Raw genomic sequence first — 19,846 nt, forward strand, 5'->3', positions numbered from 1 at the left:
ATTACCTTTAACATGTCTAGGTGTTCTGGTTGTTTGTCTCCACCGACTGAATGACTCTGTGGGACAGTCGCTGTGGAGATTATATCACATGCTTAATTTTCTTATGCTACGGTTTGTTTCGTCCAGGACTGACATTGTGATTAGCCTTTGTAACCCAGAAAATAAAAACAGATGTTACTAGATAAAGACTAAATAGAACCAGCTGCTGAGTTTGTATTTACCATCAAAAATCCCTTTCAGGTGAACCAGCTTCTGAGCTTGTCACAGAGAGTTACGCTACATCCACATTAATATGTGTTTATTTTGAACTAACACGCCTATTCATGTACACTGGGCGTGTGTGTGCCAATGGGGTCAGCAGCGCTTTTAAATGTCTTTGTTTAAGGGTTCCAAAACGCCGGAGTACTGTAGGTGCTACACGTAAACTTTGCAATAGTTAGGCATATCACAATGACAGTATTAGTGCGGATGTAGCCTTAAACTGATCTGAGGTGTGTTCTTCATGTTTGGCTGTGTCCTCCCCACACTCAGTACCTTTGGCGAGGAGACTTTAACATGAACAATTATGGGGGCCAGTGAGGTCTTGAGGAGCTGGGCTGGGTGGTTGATGGTGTCAGCGTCCAGCACAACCAGCTGCAAGGAGCGGGCCAACTCAAAGATCCTCTCAATCTCACTTTGCACCTCAGCTGATGAGACAAGATACAATACAAATTATGACATTTGCACAGTCTTGTGTAAACAATGGAAATAACTCACCCACTGACCATTATCAAAACTGTTTTTTTAATTCCAGTCCACATTTTTAAGTTCTACATGTGCCAATGATGTAGAAAAGAAGTACTTTTTCATTTGAAGCAGACTAAAGTTTCTTACCTAAGCTGGAGCGAGTGTTGGATCTTTCAATGATGGCCCTCTTACTGGGGTTGTTGAGAACAGACCTCTTGGCTAATGATATATCTGCCGTGACTCGTGTGATAGATATCCTGTAAAAATGGTGAGAGATATTAAGCATGTTCATACCTAAAAACAGATTTGCTAAGATGAATAAGATGGATTCTCAGTGGTGTGCAGAGAAAATATATTTTGTCCAACTTACGAACAAAATAAATGCTGTCAAGTAGTCTACAAACCTAAAGTATTTCCTGGTGATTGGCCAATATTTTGTCCATAATTTCTTGAAATATTGCTGTATAATGAAATGGTTTTCCCATAACTTTCATCTTCATGTTGAATAAATACCATAGACTGTATAAAAAAAGTGGACGTAGCCACTGTGACAAAAGTGACAACATTTGGACAAGATGGTGCCGCTGCAAGGATACTCCTTGCTTCACTTCTATCATGATTGGCAGGTTGCTGTGGTAGCAACTTGTCAACCACAGTGTGGCCACACCCTTAAACTTATGACGCTTTATTGTCTTTTGTACTCAAAATGGGATCATAATTTACAAAATAAACATGCTGTGTTGAAGAAGTCTTGAAACTAGCAACTGAGGCCATAATCTCAATAGGAACATGTTCACTGAAGTATTAAATCAAGTGAGAAGTAGGGCCATTTTCTCACAGACTTGTATATTATCAGACCAGTTGGTGCCCCCTGCTGACCAATAAAAGAATGCAGGTTTAGGTAGGGCTGCTCGATTATGGAAAAAATCATAATCATGATTATTTTGGTCAAAATGGAAATCACGATTACGCAAACAATTATGCATTACAATTCTCCTCTGCTCTCTGTATTGCGCACGGCGGAGTTCGGCCCTGATGTGCACACACATACACACACACACACATACACACAGACCAACGTCTCTCGCTCGGCTTCCAGGTGCATTTGATTTGCAATACAAGACAATGGGAGTAAACTGACAAGAAGCGCATAATCATTTTATGTTGATTATTTTGTTTGTTGTAAAAGCCCAAATCGTAATCTAGATTAAAATTCCATTAATCGAGCAGCCCTAGGTTTAGGGCACTTGTGCATTTGGCCTCAGTTTTCAGACCTGGAGGTTGCCCCCTATAAAAATATTGTAGTCTCTTGCTCTTTTCTAAACCTGCCAATACATATATATATATATAAATATATATATATATATATATATTTCTGTGGGCTGAAAGTGCCAAAAACTGCAGTTCCTCTAATGGCCACTTGGGGCTGGCTCCAAAAACGAGTCAAAACTTTTCCATGACTTTTCAAGGACCCATAATAATAAATAAAAAAATGCCCTACTGGCTCAGCATTTTTGAAACGTATCAGAATCAAACTCTTTTCAAACATAATTTTAGCTAGCTGGCATACATGGATGAAGAGACAGAACTCAGGGAGAAAATGAAGAAACAAATGTGATGGTAAACTAAACACTGTCACACAATGCATATCAGAGCTACATTACGTCGACAGCTTCAGAAAATACATTTGTACAATGTTAGACATGTAAGATTACGTAAGATGACTGTAATAGTTTAATTACACACAACAAAACTCAATGACTTTTCCAGTCCTGGAAAATGTGATTGTGAAATTCCATGACTTTTCCAGGTTTTCCATGACTGAGGGAACCCTGAATTAATCGATAGCAGCTATTAATGTTAACTAGCAGTCAGCTATGTTCATTTTATCTTCTACATTAGCTTATGTTAGCAGTTAGCTAGGTTAATCTTCTCTCCTAACTTTTTTTTAAGTCAACCATTTAAATTTCAATAAGGCTTAGAGCTACACATAATTGAGGGTGTGGCTGCTTTGAGTGACGCTTTGACCACCTGCGAGGCGTCACCACAGTCTACGAGTCACATCCACCCTTTGCTCCTCCACAGCTCCACCCTCTCATCCAAATACGGTCACCTTGAGTCACCTCTGGCTCTAAAAAACTGATAGCGACGGCCAAAATACCAAACTCAAGGCTTTAAAACAGGAGTCCACAAACAAACAGGTGACGTCAAAGTGGCTACAGTTATTATTTTTATACAGTCTACGTTCTTAAGTGGTTGTAATTTGTGTTGAGGTTCATAATTCTGGGAAATTTTGTGGTAAAAATATGACAAATATATTTGCCAAACTATCACACAGAATCACATTTATCTTACCTGCCATCGAATCTGTGCTTGAGGAAGTCAAACAGTGCCTTCTGCATCATGTCTGTAACCTGCAAAGAAAAAAAGGAGAGTTTGGCAAAAGAAGCAAAAGAAAAAGAGTTGGTCTTTGTTACCTGCGTAGTTATTGGGTTCCCCTCAGCTCTATGGAACATCCCTTAATTTATTATTTTGGTTTAAAAGCCCACAACCTAACTACTTTGATACTGAGTTTAAGTCCCTCTTCCACAGTCCATGTCTTTAAAAATCCTAAATCTAACCAGTCGGCATCAGTTTTTCTAAGCCTCCTCCAATGACTATTAATAGCTCTTGTACTCCCCTCATCATCTGTGTACACCATGACAATTACAGTGCTGGATGCTGTCCCCATTATTTGGTACATTACAACAGTAGAGGAAGCAATGAGACAGTAAAGGGCCAAAATCTGCCAATTACAAAACATATTTTCCTCTGACCTCTTAGTCTCCTCGTTAGTCTGGCTGCAATCTGAATGTTACGTAGGCGCTGACACACTCACAATTAACTGCGCCAACAGCGAGCTATTTTGGGGGACTCAGGGAAAGACGAGCAGGACTCATCTCCTTTCAGTAATCTTGTCCTTTTTGCACTGGTAAACATCGCATGTAATAATCTCTGTTTTCTGGGTGTCATTCAGTGGCGCTGAATCAGAGCTATTTATAGTGTTTGGACAACAAATCAGAGACAAAAAGTAAAAGGACACTTCTGTTTTTCTAACCAACCATAAGGATTGGCAGCTCACCTCATAACCCTTGAGCGAGGGTCCTACCAGCACTACAGGCCTCATGGAGGGAACCACGTCATACGGGGGGATGTGCTCTGTCTGTTAACGCAAACACACTTTAATCAGCAGCAGTCGATTCATCACAAACAAGACAATGGACCAAAAATAACTTTGAACCAAAATATTCAGAGCAGACAGCTGCAATGGGCTGCTGAGTCAGCTGACCTTGAACTACAATCACATGTGTTACATGGTGCACTGCCATGTTGAGGCGAGTAGCAAATGATAATCTAACTTGTCAAAATGTAATGTAAATAAAACGGCAAAAATGAATTGATGCAATTCATTTCTGCAAAATGTGAAAATGTTTTAACTTAAATATTTTTCCTGATAATGCAGCACATATACTTTATACATTATACGTGACTTAATTAACATATTTTGACATATTTAAAAGGACACGTTATTACATTTTGACAGATTAATACATTTTTTTATCATTTACTACATTGATGAATGGATATGATGGCTACTCTGATGTTGCAAAATAGTCACAAAACTACAGTCTAACCAATTAACACAATACCAGAGCAAGTATCACGATAAGAAGTAGCAGCACGACACCATGCCAAAGTGGTAACACTACATTTTACTGGATGTTATGTAGTTACACCCTGGACTGGCTATGTAACTGAGCACCAAGTTGTGAATTTTAATCACAACTAAATATTAATGTTGAAACAACAAATTAAAATAATAATGGAATATTTTACTTTGTCTGTATTAATGTAATTATTGTTTGGAATTTATAGTAGGCATTTCTACGATTTAGGTAAATTAAGCATATGATTAAGGGCCACACAGTGAAAGGGCAGTTGTGAGCTCTCCACCAAAATTTCTAACTTTAACTAACAGATTCCTGCAACACTCGTGAGGTGCCGCTGGTTGCCATGCGACCAGTACCCTTCTACGGGATATCCCTAACTTGACAGATGCTTGTTAGGGGGGTGCAGTTTGATGCAGTTTTCTTGGAATATATTAATTGTAAGTACTGAAAGCGGAAGTATTGAAATGGACTGCAAATTATTAAAATAAAATGCATGACTTTTGGGCAATAGTGGTTTGAGGTAATAACTAATGATTAATTAAGTTTTCATCTTGAATTTTACCACTCCAATTACAGCAACTTGATTTTTTTTTGTATTGACTTCAATTTTTAGATCCAAAAAATGGCCAAATTAGTAAGCAACTTAAATATTTATTACTATTATTATTGGACAGCTATATCTGTAAATTCAAACCACATAAATTCAGAGGGATGTTTTTATGAGTGCAATACTATTATACTGTAAACTGACTGGTATTTCAGGTTCACCATTAAATATTCCGTATGTATAATATTTCATTTCACAATTAGGTATTTAATTGCGTTTCTTGCTTCCATAGTGGCTGACGGTACCTTCACCGTCATGAATTCTTCTATGGGGGTAATCCATTTTGATTTTTAGGACTCCATGGCCTTTCTTCTAGCATCATCCTCAGGACACATACTTTTAGTCTCACTGCTGGCATGGCTTAAATAACAGCAAATATCTCAGTGTGTTGGTTGTTCTGTCCAGCACACCTTTGCCCTAAACTCTCAATGGGGAATTCTCAAAAGGATTTTGTGGCTTTTGTATCCATGAAGTCTTTTCAAAGCACCCACAAAGGGTGAAAAACTCCCCTAACTGCGCTGAAAAATTCTTTGCCTGAAGTTTTGAGGAATGCCTCTGCAACTTGTAATTGTTCTTGTGTTCTTGGCATAAAGACAACATTTATACTTTGCCACTTGGATAACTGCAATCAGATGCAAAAAAAGGGGCAAACTTCACTCAGCTGCAGAACTTTATGGCCGTGTTTGCGCGAAATCTTTTGTGAATCAGACATGGCAGATGTTGGCTGCACGTGATGCAAAAATCATGGCGCTTCCAGCAGCCGCTCCATTCTTTTTGAATTTGCCCCTCAGTCTTGTTTATATTTAATAAGGTTTCCTCTGATTTAAAAGAGAGAGTTTGACATTTTGGGAAAAACACTTATCTGCTTTTTTGCTGAGTTTGATGACAGCATGTTAATATTGCATTTCTTTCTTATATGTTCTACACTTGGGCTGAAAAACACCATCTGATATAATGGATGTATCAAGCAACTTCAAAAACATGTACTGCTTTCCCCCAAAACTTTAACAAAAAAAAGGAAGTTGCAGTTATAAACACTTATAAACACAAGCGCTACAATACTTTGGCATCACAGGAATGGTGATGACTTGGCGTTGTATACTTCAGTAGGGCTGAAGTATTACGTGCCCAAGGACATGACATGAAGTTGCAACTTTCTGCCAGTGCTACTGGTTCCTGTCATTTCATAATGGCGGCAGCAACAAGAGTCTAGAGGATGGTAAATGAGTGGGTTTTACCGTCACCAACTTACCACTTTCTGTTTCTGCTTTCCTGCAGGAGGGGAGAGAAGACAGTGACAGTGTCGTCAGTAGCTGCTGCTAGAGGAGGCATCACCATAATATCTCAGAAACATTCAAACATGCTTCATATAAGCAATTTTTCATCACAGCAAATGAAACCTAACAACCGGCATTATAAACAAATATAAAAAGTATTTCTATTGTCCTAAGGTTATATTCACAAAGTCACATGAGTGCAGTTCAGGGGGGGTTCATAGTCTTGTCGTTGGGTTCACACTGTGGTAAGCCCCAGTCTCAGAACGCCTGCAGTCCTCAACTGGAGGAAGAGGAGGATCATGGGAAAATGTACCAGCAACTCTACGCAGTGAACTTATTCTCTATGCAGAGACATGGGAAGGCTTTAGAGTCTTATTCTCTCTATGTTGTTGTGGCTCAGGAAGCTTGGCTCTAAGCTGGCAGCTGGCCATTAACAGCCCTCTCCCCCTGTCCGATGTCCTCACCTGCCGAGGATATGAGGGGTCGGATCGAGGCAGATACCTCATCCTCTACACTTGAAGAAGAGTTCCCTCCAGACTTACTGAAAAAGACAAGAGGGGATAAAGAAAGACAGAAACATACCGTGGTATTAATGTGGAAAATGTAAAAAAAAAAAACAAAAACAAAAAAAAAAAAACCCTAAAATAAAATAAAATAGCCAAGACTTAAACTGAGACTGCAGAGGAAATGTGGAAGAAAAATATTGTTTAATGATAATTTTATGTTGCAGGGTTTACAAGAGCACAGAAAGTAAAAAAAAAAAAAATAAAAAAGTGGTGCGCTCAAATTGTGCCAGATTGACAGTAAATATGAGCTATCAGCTGCAAACTGTTCACGTCTAAAGGCCTTTACACACTGAGGGTGTGACAATTAAACCACACAAAACCGCATTGCGAATATTTCCCATCAAAGCTATTCATACCAGTAGCGATGTAAATTTGCACCAGTTGTGCTTTTTCAATAAAAGGATTTTGATGCAAATAGATTTGCCGGCAGTGATGCGAATTTCCAACGGCTTCTGGGATCCTATTGACCCAGCACAGCGTCTGGCAGTCTGTCTGAGGTAAGTTGTTGTACAGCCGAAACGTCTGTCAGCTATTTTACTAAGTTTCTTTTTAATGTGCTGCTTTTGTCGAGGCTGACAGGAGTAATTAAGTTTGCCGTTTTGGTTTGGACTACGCTATGGAGCCTCAGTGTAGTTTTATAATCCTCATAAATACGCACAACATGAGTGGTTGATGTCTTGATTCACAGTGCGTACGCTCCAAAAAATGGACCTCGTTCTGAAAAATTACGTTCCCTTTTTTGCCACGTAATAGTTGAATTCTACATGAAAGCATCATGACAAAAACAACAGTTTGAAGAAATATAGCCGATTAATGTACAAATATAACGCCCCCGGTGTGGAAAGGCCTTTAATTATTACAATGACAATTTTTTAGGGTGATAACATCTTCTACTTGGCATCACAAAGGGTTTCAACACAGGCAGTAAATCCACTGATGTCAGCAGACCATGGTCATAAAAGTTATGATATATTTACAGTAATACTGACGACCTATGAAGACTTTTCATCTGTAATTAAAGAGTAATTATGACTGAGACCTGGGCTGGCTTTACACAGGATGAGAGAATGTGAGCAGCATGCGGTGAAAAGGCCAAATGTATGTAAGACTGAGTTCCATACAGAAGTTGGAAGTCTGAAATTCACAGCTGATCAGTTACAGTTACAGAGGACCATAATCCAGAGGTTTTTTATTTGGATGATGTAAAATGTGCTCCCCGTGCAGCAACTAAGGCCGACAGCTGAGCTCTCAAGCAGAGCTATTAGCAAGGACAAAAACAGTATGAACTTCATTAACAGGGCTCCAGTCATTTTTTGTCAAATTCTACTAAAATAAATCCATAATCACTTTTGACTTTGGTCACTTCCCCAATATGAGGATATTCATTGTTTCAACTGATGTTTTACAGCTGCACATAACCGATGTTTGTATGATTTTTATCAAAATCGCAACATGGCTGACCGTAATTTTCAAATCGCAGGAGGAGCATTACTTGATAAAGGCTAAACGTGTGTTAAAATACCCTTTTGAATTAAATTTTGTCAAGCTGCAGAGATGTCCTGGGTGATGTGTGACATGAAATAATGTGTTGGCTATGTAAGTAATGCTTGCTCCTAAACAACCTAAAGCATTAGCGAGCTAAAACATCAGTAAGTAGGGCAGAGGTGGGGGCTACGTTTTTTAATACAGCACTTGCAATCAATACTGAGTACATCAGTAATGGGTGAAACTGCTTGGGGCTTGACTATGAGCAGAAAATGTGGTTTTCTCAACCCCTACTGGCTGTATTTGGATGACTTTTCCTTCTTCTGTTTCCATGATGGGTAACAGGATCATTTCACACACAGAAAAAAACTGGAGAAAATAAAACCAAAAAATTAAAAGTAACATACAAGTGCAAAATATAGTAAAAACAAGTATTTTATGCAGCAGTGTGAGTAAACATAAATAAATGTATATAAAAAATATATACAAAGAACAACAACAAAAACAAACAGAAAACAAACAAAGACAGCTGGTATCTGAGTGATGTTTGTTTCTCCCACTCCCTTTTGCATTTACTCATTTCAGTTTATCATTTACCATTTTACCTTTTCAGCTGTAACTTCAAATTCTATCTCAAGGGGCTTTTCCATTATTATCATTTTTAATTTCAGACTTCCAAACATCTCTGGAAGGCAGCACACCTCGCATACTGTCGGACTACTGTTTTCCAGTTAAAGTGAAAATGTAGTCCTCGTTAATGGGGTTCAAATGGCTCTCCTCGTCTGTGAGGCTTGGTGACAAAACGCCACAGAAGCCAAGCTAGTAAATGAAGCGCTGAAGCCCTCCAGTCTGGTAAGATCAGTGTTTAACTCTATAACAAGACTCGGGGAAGAGCACGTGAGTTACTGTACAAACTCTGGATGACAGAACCTTCAACACACATTACACATACACACACACACACACACACACACACACACACACACAGACTAGGACACTGATAGGACCGCTAATTACAGCTACTGAAACTGTTACACTGGTACAGTCGGCATGAGCAGACCTGGGTTGAAGTAAAATTCAAAATAAATTATAGAGATTAACAGAACCTAACAGCTTACAAGCTTTTACCAATGAGTTATTGGACAGATTCTGTTACTGCATCTGAATAATTTTTTTTGTCTATATCAGTGTAACTCAGGTTTGCTCAGGAGCTGCAGGGACAGACACTGACTGTGACTGTGACAACAGAATAGAGCTTCCATAGTGTTTGCTCTTCATGAAAATGTGTAAAAATGTCTATAAAATGTCAGAAAATAGAAAAAAAGATTGGCAAATGAATTAATTGTCAAAATAGTTGAAGATGAATTGCCTAATTGTTTAAGCTCTAGTTCAAGGTTAGTTTTTGTAAATTTTATCTCTCATCAATAATAATCCTGCCCATACAGTAATAGTCTGAAAGTCCTTTTTTAAAGTGTCAAAGTTTGTTTGTTTAGATTTAAAGGGGACCTCTTATGGTCAATTTTTGGTTCATACTTGTACTGTGGGGTTCTACTAAACACGTTTATATGCTTTAATGTTCAAAAACACTTTATTTTCCTCATATTGTCTGTGTTGGAATAACTGTCTTCACCCTCAGTCTAAAGCACCTGTCTCTTAAGCCCCCCCTCCATCTAGTGGGCCTCTGCACTATCGCATCGTCTTCGTAGCCAGGGAATAACTTAACAAAGTATCACATTACATTCTACCTCAAAAACTACCAACTAATGCTTCTAAACACAACTGGCCATCTTCCAGCAAGATTATGATCCGAAATTGGGGAGAAATTAACAATATCGGCAACCAAGATTAAATGTTTTCCTGACGTTAGCATGTAGCTACATGTAGAAGTGTTTGTAATGTCAATTCTTGCAGTCGCATGCCTGGAGCAGTTGACCATGTAAGGAAATCCATCACGAGCTGACGTCAGCTTGTCTCAAAGGAAAAAAAACTTTGGTAATACTGTAAAATATAAACTTCACTTTAAGTCATTAAAATGTCCAAACTGTCAGAAAACAATACTGAGGAAATGACCTCAGTGTGCCCAGTGGTAGCTAAGGCCCTGTACCAAATCAACCAATAGAGTGCTGCAAGGATGACCTTTTTCTGCAGGCTGACACGGAAGTTAGCATCCTCGGATTTCCTCGGAAAAACGCCTACAGGATTTTTGCATTGGATTTTGGATTATTGCAGAAAATAAGATCTGTGGCAAACAAACATTTATGATACCTACACATCTTGTTCAACAAAAATAATCTTCACGAATGAACGCCACTTTTATGATTTTTGAAGCGTAAACGCAATCGCCAGAAGTAAAAAGCTTAAGTTAGTCTACAAACAAATGACACCGCAGTCGCATGACATCAATGATGTCACCACAATGAGGCTGTAAAGCCATGTTTGGCATGATGACGTTTTGTAGTCTCCTTTAGCTACTTGTTAGCAACCACATTTTTTAAGACACATAAAAGCTTTAAAGTTCAAAAGTGACATATTTACTGATGTATTTTATGTCATAGAACGAAACATGAAAGTCTCTTAAGCTTGTGTTAACCAAAGACCTTATTTCAGGCATCTAACCAAAACTCATTGACCTCACGACGCAGGAACTGGGAGTGCAAAATGCCAACTCATTTCTGGGTTTTAAGACGGATTCTTGCACCACACTAGTAGTGGCATGTTTCTGTTTTCTCAATCGGACAGTGAAAACAGAAGTCAACACCCATGGAGTCACATGACAAGCATCACAAGAGAAGGTAATGTGATAAGGTGGAGGTTAAACTGTGGTACCAAAAGCTACAGTAATGAGCAAAGCATAAAATCAAAAGTTGTTTGAACAGAAATGTAAAACATAAAGCTTCAGCATGGAGATGAAAATAAAGGCAATGAAAGGAATGGTTGGATGTTATTTTTGACCAACTGCAGGGGGTCACAGACGGTCACTTCAGCCAGCGAGCTGTTCAGCTGCTATTTAAGAGCTGCTCATAAGCAAGCAAAGTAAAAATGTGTCTCTTTTCCATGGAAAAGACAAACTAATTATTTCCTTCCTTTCACTGATTCTTACAAAGCTTGTATACACAGTTTGTTGTACTGTCAGTACATGATATTACCAAATATTTTAAAGAATAAAACACAGCAGCTTATAGTCTTTTTTTGTGTGTGTGTTTATCACAGCAGTTAAGTGTGACCATAAAATACTTAATTTCTAAGACAAACTGAGACAAGGGTGTTTTTCTGTTACTTACCCTTGGACTCGTCCTCTCTTTTGCTCCTGCTGGAGCCGGATGTTCTCGAGCTTCAGAGGGCTGGGGATGAAGCCAATCTCACAGCCCTCTTTCACTAACCGACCGATCCACCAGTCATTGTTGAACTTCTGAACACCATAACATAAAGAATGGAGGAATAAAAACACAAGAAAAATCTTTTAAATCAGTGAATTCCCAGATTTATGTGTCAAAAAAATAATCACAGCAGCATATAGAGTAGGTTTCATATTTATAAAAAGTGTACATGTACCTCTTTTATGTGGAGGAAATCCTTGGCATCAAAGGAGATGGCTGTGGCTGGTACTGGAACATCCTCATCCAGTGCGCCACAATAGCTGACGTTGGTCCTTACTGCAAATGCCACAGGTTTAGTCTGGAGGACAGAAACACACACTTAGTGAGTGATAGAAAATACAATTATGCACCTAATCAGAGGTATACTATGCACGAATTGTCCAAAATTATGCAGAACTCAAAGCCAGCCCCAGATTCACTCTCGTTTTGCCTAGCTATTAGGGATGAGGCATGAGTGCTTGAATACTCAAGCACTCCATTTGGATGTCAGTATTGATTTAATATGTAATCGCCATCCAATCTTGCACGTGTAAACATGACTTTTATATATTTTTCTAATATTTAAAATGGCTAAATCTGTCGCTCTCTCTCTGTTTATCATGAGACGAACTGTTAGCATCATACGGCTAACATTACTTAACATATTAATGGGTTTAATGACACGGTCGAGTTATTTCTGTGTTTTTTGGGACTGTTAAACCATAAGCTTGGGCTAACTGGGCAGGCGTAGAACTGACCCATCCCTTTCGCTATATTTGTGTTTTTCGACACTAAGTTGTTTTTTTAGGAAAATCCTACAAAGCATCTCTTTAAGGACCACAATAACATTGACTCCAGGGTGACCAATACCAATACTAGTCTGTGTATGTGTAAATGAACATAGCCACAGATGAATTTGGCTATATAGTGTCACAGGTTGGCCACCTTGGCTCTCTCCAGTTGAATGGCGGCCTGCTGCTCCCTCTCCTGGCGGCTCTGTCCCGGTCCTTGGCTCTGGCTTGGGCTCTGGCTCTGGACCTGGGCCTGCACCTCCCGCTCCTCCTCCAGAGAGACATCTGAGTCTGATGGTCTGCTAGTATATGAATCAGCTGAGCCCTGCAAACAGAGATCACACAGTTGGTTACTGGAACTGTAGAGCTGGGATTAAAACTCACATGCTGCGATCTGCTTCATCTTTGATTACTGGCGATACAGACTTGATTAGGGGATCTTGTGGGGGGTATTGGGAGCATTTGGTCACCACCGAAGTCTGTCTCTGGAGCCCTGCTAAAGGCAGTTAAAAATAGTCAAGACCTTCCCAACCAGCACAGTGGGCAAAGCTGCATTTAGAGCAAAAGGAAATGGCTACAGTCCTGTAAATGTGTGATCAAGGCTAATGCAGATTAACAATAGCGCACTTCATCTTCTAGGGTAAATTCAGTGAGACGTGTTTCAATATCAAGGACTTAAAGTCAGAAAAAGGGAGGACAGAATGACCCAAATTGTCTGTGAAAAGACAAAAGCACACAGGCTCTAACAGCATAAAAGGAGCATGCACTGTAGCTTCATCCCACTAACAGTCAAAGGACCAGCGCTGAAAAGCACAATGAGGTCCACTTAAGAAAAAGCTTCTTTATGGGACCATTGACTGTCCTGAGTTTGGGATTCACATCAACTTGCGCTGCCAAGTCCAGAGTGGAGGCTTGGCACTGTGAATGCAGAACAGGTGAAATGGATGATGTGGAAAAGAGTCGACTGCCAGGAGCATCTCAGACAAAGTGGAATTTCCATTCCTGTGCTGTCAGCAGTTTGTATGACCACACACAGCCAATCTGACACTTCCAGACAATTCGGGATAGTGACGACTTTGATTGTTGCCCCCAGGAAGGGGTGGACCAATTTCTGCATCTTTTGGACCAGGATGTTAAATTTTTCTTCTCATGAAATGCGACACCGACACCACAGTACAGTATCCATGCTCTGTGCACATTTTCTACACATTACATTGTACATAATCACTGAGACTAAAGTGTCTGTGAACATCAATGTCCTGGTTAGTCACGATATATGGAAGACCATTTCCACCAGGGAAGCAAAAAATGTATGATTAAAAAAAAAAAACACTCCCTTCATGCAAGTCAGAATTACAGGATATTAAGTCAAAGTTATGAAGTAGTAAGGGTGTTTTCCTTTTATCAGTAGGTACAATTAATTCGTACCATGCTTTAGTACAATCTCCCAATTCGCCTCCACTCCCCTGCCACTCAGCTTTCACATTTGTAATATTATCCCATACCTGAGTACACGTGTACTATAATTTACATGACATTTGATTATGTTGTCGCTACAGTTTAGAAAAGAGCACCAATCACAAGATCCCAAGCCCATGCAATGGAGTCTTTTAGAGAGAATTGTAAAAATCATGTACCAAGTGAAAATTAAAATATAGTAGGTCAAAATTGGAAAGCAAAATTAAGCCATACTAAGCCAAACCTTCCACTTAGTATCTCACTATCTGACTTAGCATGTTTAACAGTTTTGTTTTTGTTTTCTTTTTAAATTATGCCCAGGTTTTAATTTATTATTCTTTTTTTAATTTTCTTGGGAAAAATTGGTGGGTTTTAGATGCCTCCTGCTAACCAAAGCCGACATGCACTGAGATGAGCAGGTGCAGGTGTGATATGAACATACAAAACAGACACACAGTAGGACAGGATAGGATATATAAAGAAGGCTATAAATTGACCTGCCAATATTTGAATTTTGGCTCTATTTTTGGAGATTGTGTAGTATTTTCAACAACACAAGTAATGCCATGATCCGAGACATTGACATGCAAAACCCCAGATCACAGAATCGACGTTGGATGCCAGAAAATTGGATTTTTAACATTAACGCTACAAGTAGTTAACCAGTTGATTTACAAGCTTTTTCAATTACCTCAACTTTTTTCCATCCATACAATAAATAAATAAATCTAAATAATTTTGAAAGCCTTCTAAATCAAAATAAATTGCAAATGATGGCACACTGTAGTCTAGACTGATATAAGTTAAAAATGGGCTAAACAATCAATGATATCCAGCATGAGTAACATTATGGAAGCAGGAATAGCAGGATGACAAAACTGTAAAATAACCAAGACTTTTATCATTCAGTTTTTACATATCTCTGTATTAACCCTACACAATGTTGGCCAACAAAGGATGCAAGAGAGGCACCCACAGTGGACATGAAAAATGGTATTTTGCGTCTTGTGCTTAGATTTTAGTTTCGTTTCCTCGCTGTCCATTTTCTTGCACACTGTCAGGGATTTTTTAGTGCCTTGAGACATGCTTGACTTGCAGTAGTCCGGCATCCTGCCACACAGCAAGAATTCCAGTAATGCAACTTTTTTTTTTTTTTTTTTTTTTTTTTTTATGCTGGGACATGACTGGACCAAGTGCTTCCTTCTGCTGTGTTAATCTAAACAATCAGCCACTAATGATGATTCAATTAAGGAAGACCATTAGTCTTGAGAAGATCAATCAAGCTAGTCATCACAGCTAAGCACTTTTTTTTTTTTTTTTTAACAAGCGAGCAGCAGTAAGGTCTGACTTCAGCACACTGCTCGTCTGGATCGTGTGCACCCAATCACAGAGTGGCACGTTTTGGCAGCTTAAATGTTGTCTTAATTTTAGGAAATATTTAGCGCACTGGGTCTTTGCATAATTTTCAAAATTAAACAAGGTGCCACAGAGTGACAGATTCATCACTGCCATAGGTTAACAGTCTAATGTTTCTGCTGGACTGTTCATGATGCTGCTGCTGTTTTTATTAAAGGGGCGTTCCACCAATTTTACACATCAAGATCAGTCTCCTTGTCATGATATGTACGACTAGAGTTTGTAAAACTGGTTGTATTGTGTCTTCTGTCTTGCACGATGTGGTTGTCTACCAGGCATGGATGGTCGAGGAAAATGATACTCAAGCTGCATTATGGGAATTGTAGGATTCAATGCTTGTATGGTTTAAAGGCCCAGACACCAACATCAAAGAACAAGTGGCAACGAAGGCTGATTGTTGCATCGTCTCACATCACCTATGTCTTGGCCAAAAAGTTGCACTTGAACACACCGCAGAGACTACAGCTAATGGCTAACTAGCACATACATTCTGCACCTGCGTGACAGGAAATAGCTCTCCACACCAGCAGGCGGCAGTTGTCTCTTTTCATCATTCAAAAAGAGACTAGCTAGCCAGTTAATTCATTTAAAAATGATGTTTAAAGAACAAATTATATTTACTGAGTGGCAGCAATCAATATCACAAACAATTATGAACCGTTTCTGCCGAAGAGCTTATCCTAATCTTACTTAATAAAACAAGTTTGTTTAGATCTCACGCCCTCTTCTTTTGCGCTGAACTGCCAATCAGAATGATCTCATTCACCAATGGACCGATAGGGAACATGCTTCATCAGCCGAAAAACAGCCGACAAGGGCCGACTAGTGCCAAGGGTGCGGGACACAGCAAAAAATAGGGCAATGGATGATTGCCAACAGCCAACCATTGGCTTGGTGTGTCCGGGCCCTAAACCGTAAAAGGAATTAAAAGCGAGGACATTTCGGCCTCTGCTGCTTCCAATTTGACCATTCTTTGTTAATCTGTCTCACGTCGGTCCACCAGTTTTATGGAAATGTAACAGTACATTGCTAAACTACTACTTTTACAGTTGCCTATAAAAGTCTAATTTTAAATACAACACATTCCGATTTGTGATATTACATATGCATGCACACATGCAAGCATAAGAAGTGTTGACTCCAATTATACAACAATAAATAATGTAATTTTTTTCTCATGATTATTTTGCCTTCATTTTTATAAATCCTTCATTCTGACCCTCATTTGATGCATCTGTGTGGAAGCTTTGGGGTTGCACTGTAGCATCCGAGTTATTATCCAATGGAGTAGCTTCAGCATGTGACTCATCAACATCACAATCCATTTAATGACATCACGATGCATGTTTCTCCGAGCCTCAGCAGAGCCTATACATCACGCAGTCGCAGGGTCAGATAAAAAATACCCGGCTGCATTTTTTTTAAAGGAATAAATGCAGAAATGTGACACATGGGAATTAGAATGTGACCATATAAAGGGCCTCAGGGAGGAAATGGGTGATTAACATGTTTCCATCTTCCTCTTTGAATCACGGCTCAGTCCATCTCTGAGAGGTACAGAGTGTGATGAACGCTAAATGGCTCCTCCTGGCACTGGTGGTCTCCTGGCGTCCGTTCTTACAGGCTTATAGGCAGATACCAGCCACATATACTGAACCACATCGCATGCACATACAGAGAGATACATACATAACTGTGTGAATGTCACACGTCAGAAGCCATCTGCCTAATGTGCACCCCCCCCCTTCACACACACCACCAACACCCACCCACCCAACCCCCTTCCAGCCAAGCATAGCCCACAATCACGCTACGCTGTACCGTTGGCTAACCCATCAAAGGCCTCCTATGTGTGTGTGTGTGTGTGTGTGTGTGTGTGTGTGTGCACAGCTGAGCTACTTCCATCAATAAATACACAGCGAGGGAGCGCAAAAGCAGATTCACACACGCATCCAAACACTCACCGCCTCCGAGTCTTCAAATCCATGCAGGTACAAATTGTCATACATGGAGGTTTGATATTCCAACGAGCACCTCTAGAAGAATGAGGGGGAAAAAATAGAGTGGAGGCGAAGGAGGAAGGAGGGGGCACCACAGAGAAAAAAAAGGATGGATGGGGGGATGACGACAATCCCTTCTCTCCACAGCAGAGAAGAATAAATTTTTTTTTTTTTTTAAAAATCTCCCCTCCCGTTGGATCACGCTCGGTCCTCCTGAGGCCCGTCGTTTGATGGATGCAGCTTCTCCCTGATCTCACAGTGCTGCTGGCTGGCTCACATTATAGGCTGGAGAGGCTCTCCCTGGAGGTAGCCCAATCCTGGCATTTCATTTCATCAGGCTTCCACGCACACACCCACACAGACACACACATATACATATACACAACAAGCAGCAGAGGTGGCGGCAGCAGCAGCGGCGGCGGCAGCAGCAGAGCAGTGGATCCTTCCTCAATATCCAAGCCTGATGACAGAGCCAATGTGCAAGGAGCTGATTGGCTGGCTGGCTGTCCACTCAGCTTGGATGAGCGCTCTCCTTGATTTTTTTTTTTTTTTCTCTTTAGTGCAGGGAGGTAGCGAGGATCGGGGGAGGGAGATGGAGGAGTAAAAGAGGGGAGAAGCATCCTCCATTTCCCTGTTAAAGCTCATCCTCACTCTGCTTATTTATTCTCCAGAGAGAGCAGGATGATACATTCAGTGTGGTCCTGATGAAACAAAGAGGCCTAATGAATTTATACACTGGATTAGATGTATTTAAAATATGGCAGTTTAATTCTACTGGAGAAGAAAATTAAGAATTATTTTTTTATCTTTCTTATTGATTTTATTTCTCTTTGTTCAATTTTGTCTTTTTAATCTATTTTCGGAATTTTATTAATTGTTATTACTATCATTATCATTATTACTATCATTATTGCTTTTAAAATCAATTTTATTGTATTTCACTGTCATCATATTTATTCTTGTTTTTCTTTTTAATCCAATGTATCTAGTCCTGTGGTCCAGTCTTTATTCCATTTTGTTTTATTACTACTGCTATCATCACATCCTTTCATTGTCTGTTAATTTTGCTTGTTATGCATCGTGAACTACTATGAACTGCACTAACCTGTATGAAAGGTGCCATACAAATACATTTTGACTGATGATTAATTGAAAATGTACATACTACTAAAGTAAAATTTCAAAAGTCAGGCATTACATGTTTTGATCTCGACACGTACACACGTATTGATGTTTTAGGGATATTTAGTGTAAGTAAATGGGAAATTTGGTCCAGGACTATAGTCAGGATTTAAGAAATACTGAAATCAAACTACCACCACTGCACCCCACCTTTATTTATTTATTCAGATTTTTTATTATTTATTATTATTTTAGACTTCTGAATCTAAATCATAAATCTTTTCTGATGTTAGGATTTTATTAAGGCAACGCCCTTTTTTTATTTGACACTGATGATATCTTATTAAATAAAAAATCATCAAATAAATGTTTCATTTCCCAATAGTAGGGTATTGTATTGACACATCCTCTTAATGCTTTATTTATTTTTATTTTGTTGGCTAAAATAAGTTAAATTTAAGTTCATCTACACATAGTGGGATAAACCTGTGAAATAACCACCATGTGACAACTGTGTGATCACATGGTTACATTCACATTGCTTTTTTTAAAAAATCAGATTACCAGTCCAACACTTCAATTATACAGTACTAATAAATAGAGAAAAGCAGCAAATTCTCACATTTGACAAGGAAGCCGCAAATGTTTTGGCATTTTTGTTTGGTAAGCACCTTAAAGAACAGATCCATTATTTTTTCAGTTTTTTAATGTCATTCTGTAGCTTCCCAGTAGTGTGCCTTACGTAATCAAGTCTGGACATTCAAGGGTCAAAATTCTATTTTCCAAGCCCTTCTAAAAAAAGGTTTCCCACCTACCTCCCTGACGTAGGTTTCTGCAGGATGATGCTGCTTCATATAAATCCAATAGCCTGCTCAATGTGCCACTACATGACTAAGTCAAACCTTCTTAGACAACTGTGTCATCAGTCCTCCAAATTGGCTTTATTCCCCTAACCTGCTAACAACCATGGACGCTAAACAAAGTACTACTGCGCGCACCATGTTAGTTCTGATCAAAAAAGTCACAAAATAGCACAAACATACTCATCTATTGAGGTGGCGGTAGACCAGCAACTCCTGTGTTCTGTGAGGTAAAGTTACTGTTTCTGTCAAAGGAGTCTGGTGACTTTGAAGAGAACAGATAACAGCATAAGTTCCTCACGCCCCTCTTCAAACTTGGGGTGAACTGACTGCCATCTAGGTACTACAATGACTCAGGATAAATTCCTCATAAAATCCATGTTAAAAAATTTGAGCTATTCCTTTCAGTTATTTTTGTTATTATCTGCGTTCGCTGCTCTAACTGAAGTTACTGCCTCTTACTAACAGTACA

The 19,846-nt window shown here is 39.3% G+C and overlaps 1 protein-coding gene across 7 annotated transcripts in view; it reads right to left on the reverse strand.

The window, feature by feature from the left end:
* Positions 1-19,846, reverse strand: part of LOC117255209 (voltage-dependent L-type calcium channel subunit beta-4-like) — a 28,031-nt gene that overhangs the window by 3,607 nt on the left and 4,578 nt on the right. For 4 of the 7 annotated variants that reach the window (XM_033623868.2, XM_033623869.2, XM_078165974.1 and 1 more), the window contains exons 3-11: positions 12,673-12,843; positions 11,924-12,046; positions 11,653-11,780; positions 6,785-6,861; positions 6,296-6,315; positions 3,848-3,928; positions 3,082-3,140; positions 874-983; positions 535-686 (exon numbers count right to left, since the gene is read on the reverse strand). In XM_033623868.2, coding sequence (XP_033479759.1) covers positions 535-686; positions 874-983; positions 3,082-3,140; positions 3,848-3,928; positions 6,296-6,315; positions 6,785-6,861; positions 11,653-11,780; positions 11,924-12,046; positions 12,673-12,843 — 921 coding nt within the window. Of the gene's footprint in view, positions 1-534; positions 687-873; positions 984-3,081; positions 3,141-3,847; positions 3,929-6,295; positions 6,316-6,784; positions 6,862-11,652; positions 11,781-11,923; positions 12,047-12,672; positions 12,844-17,356; positions 17,840-19,846 lie in introns of those variants that run through there. The other 3 variants (XM_033623871.2, XM_033623872.2, XM_033623870.2) reach the window with 2 other exon arrangements.

Source organism: Epinephelus lanceolatus, chromosome 24 (genome assembly GCF_041903045.1).
Source record: "Epinephelus lanceolatus isolate andai-2023 chromosome 24, ASM4190304v1, whole genome shotgun sequence".
In the NCBI taxonomy this organism is placed as follows: Eukaryota; Metazoa; Chordata; class Actinopteri; order Perciformes; family Serranidae; genus Epinephelus; species Epinephelus lanceolatus.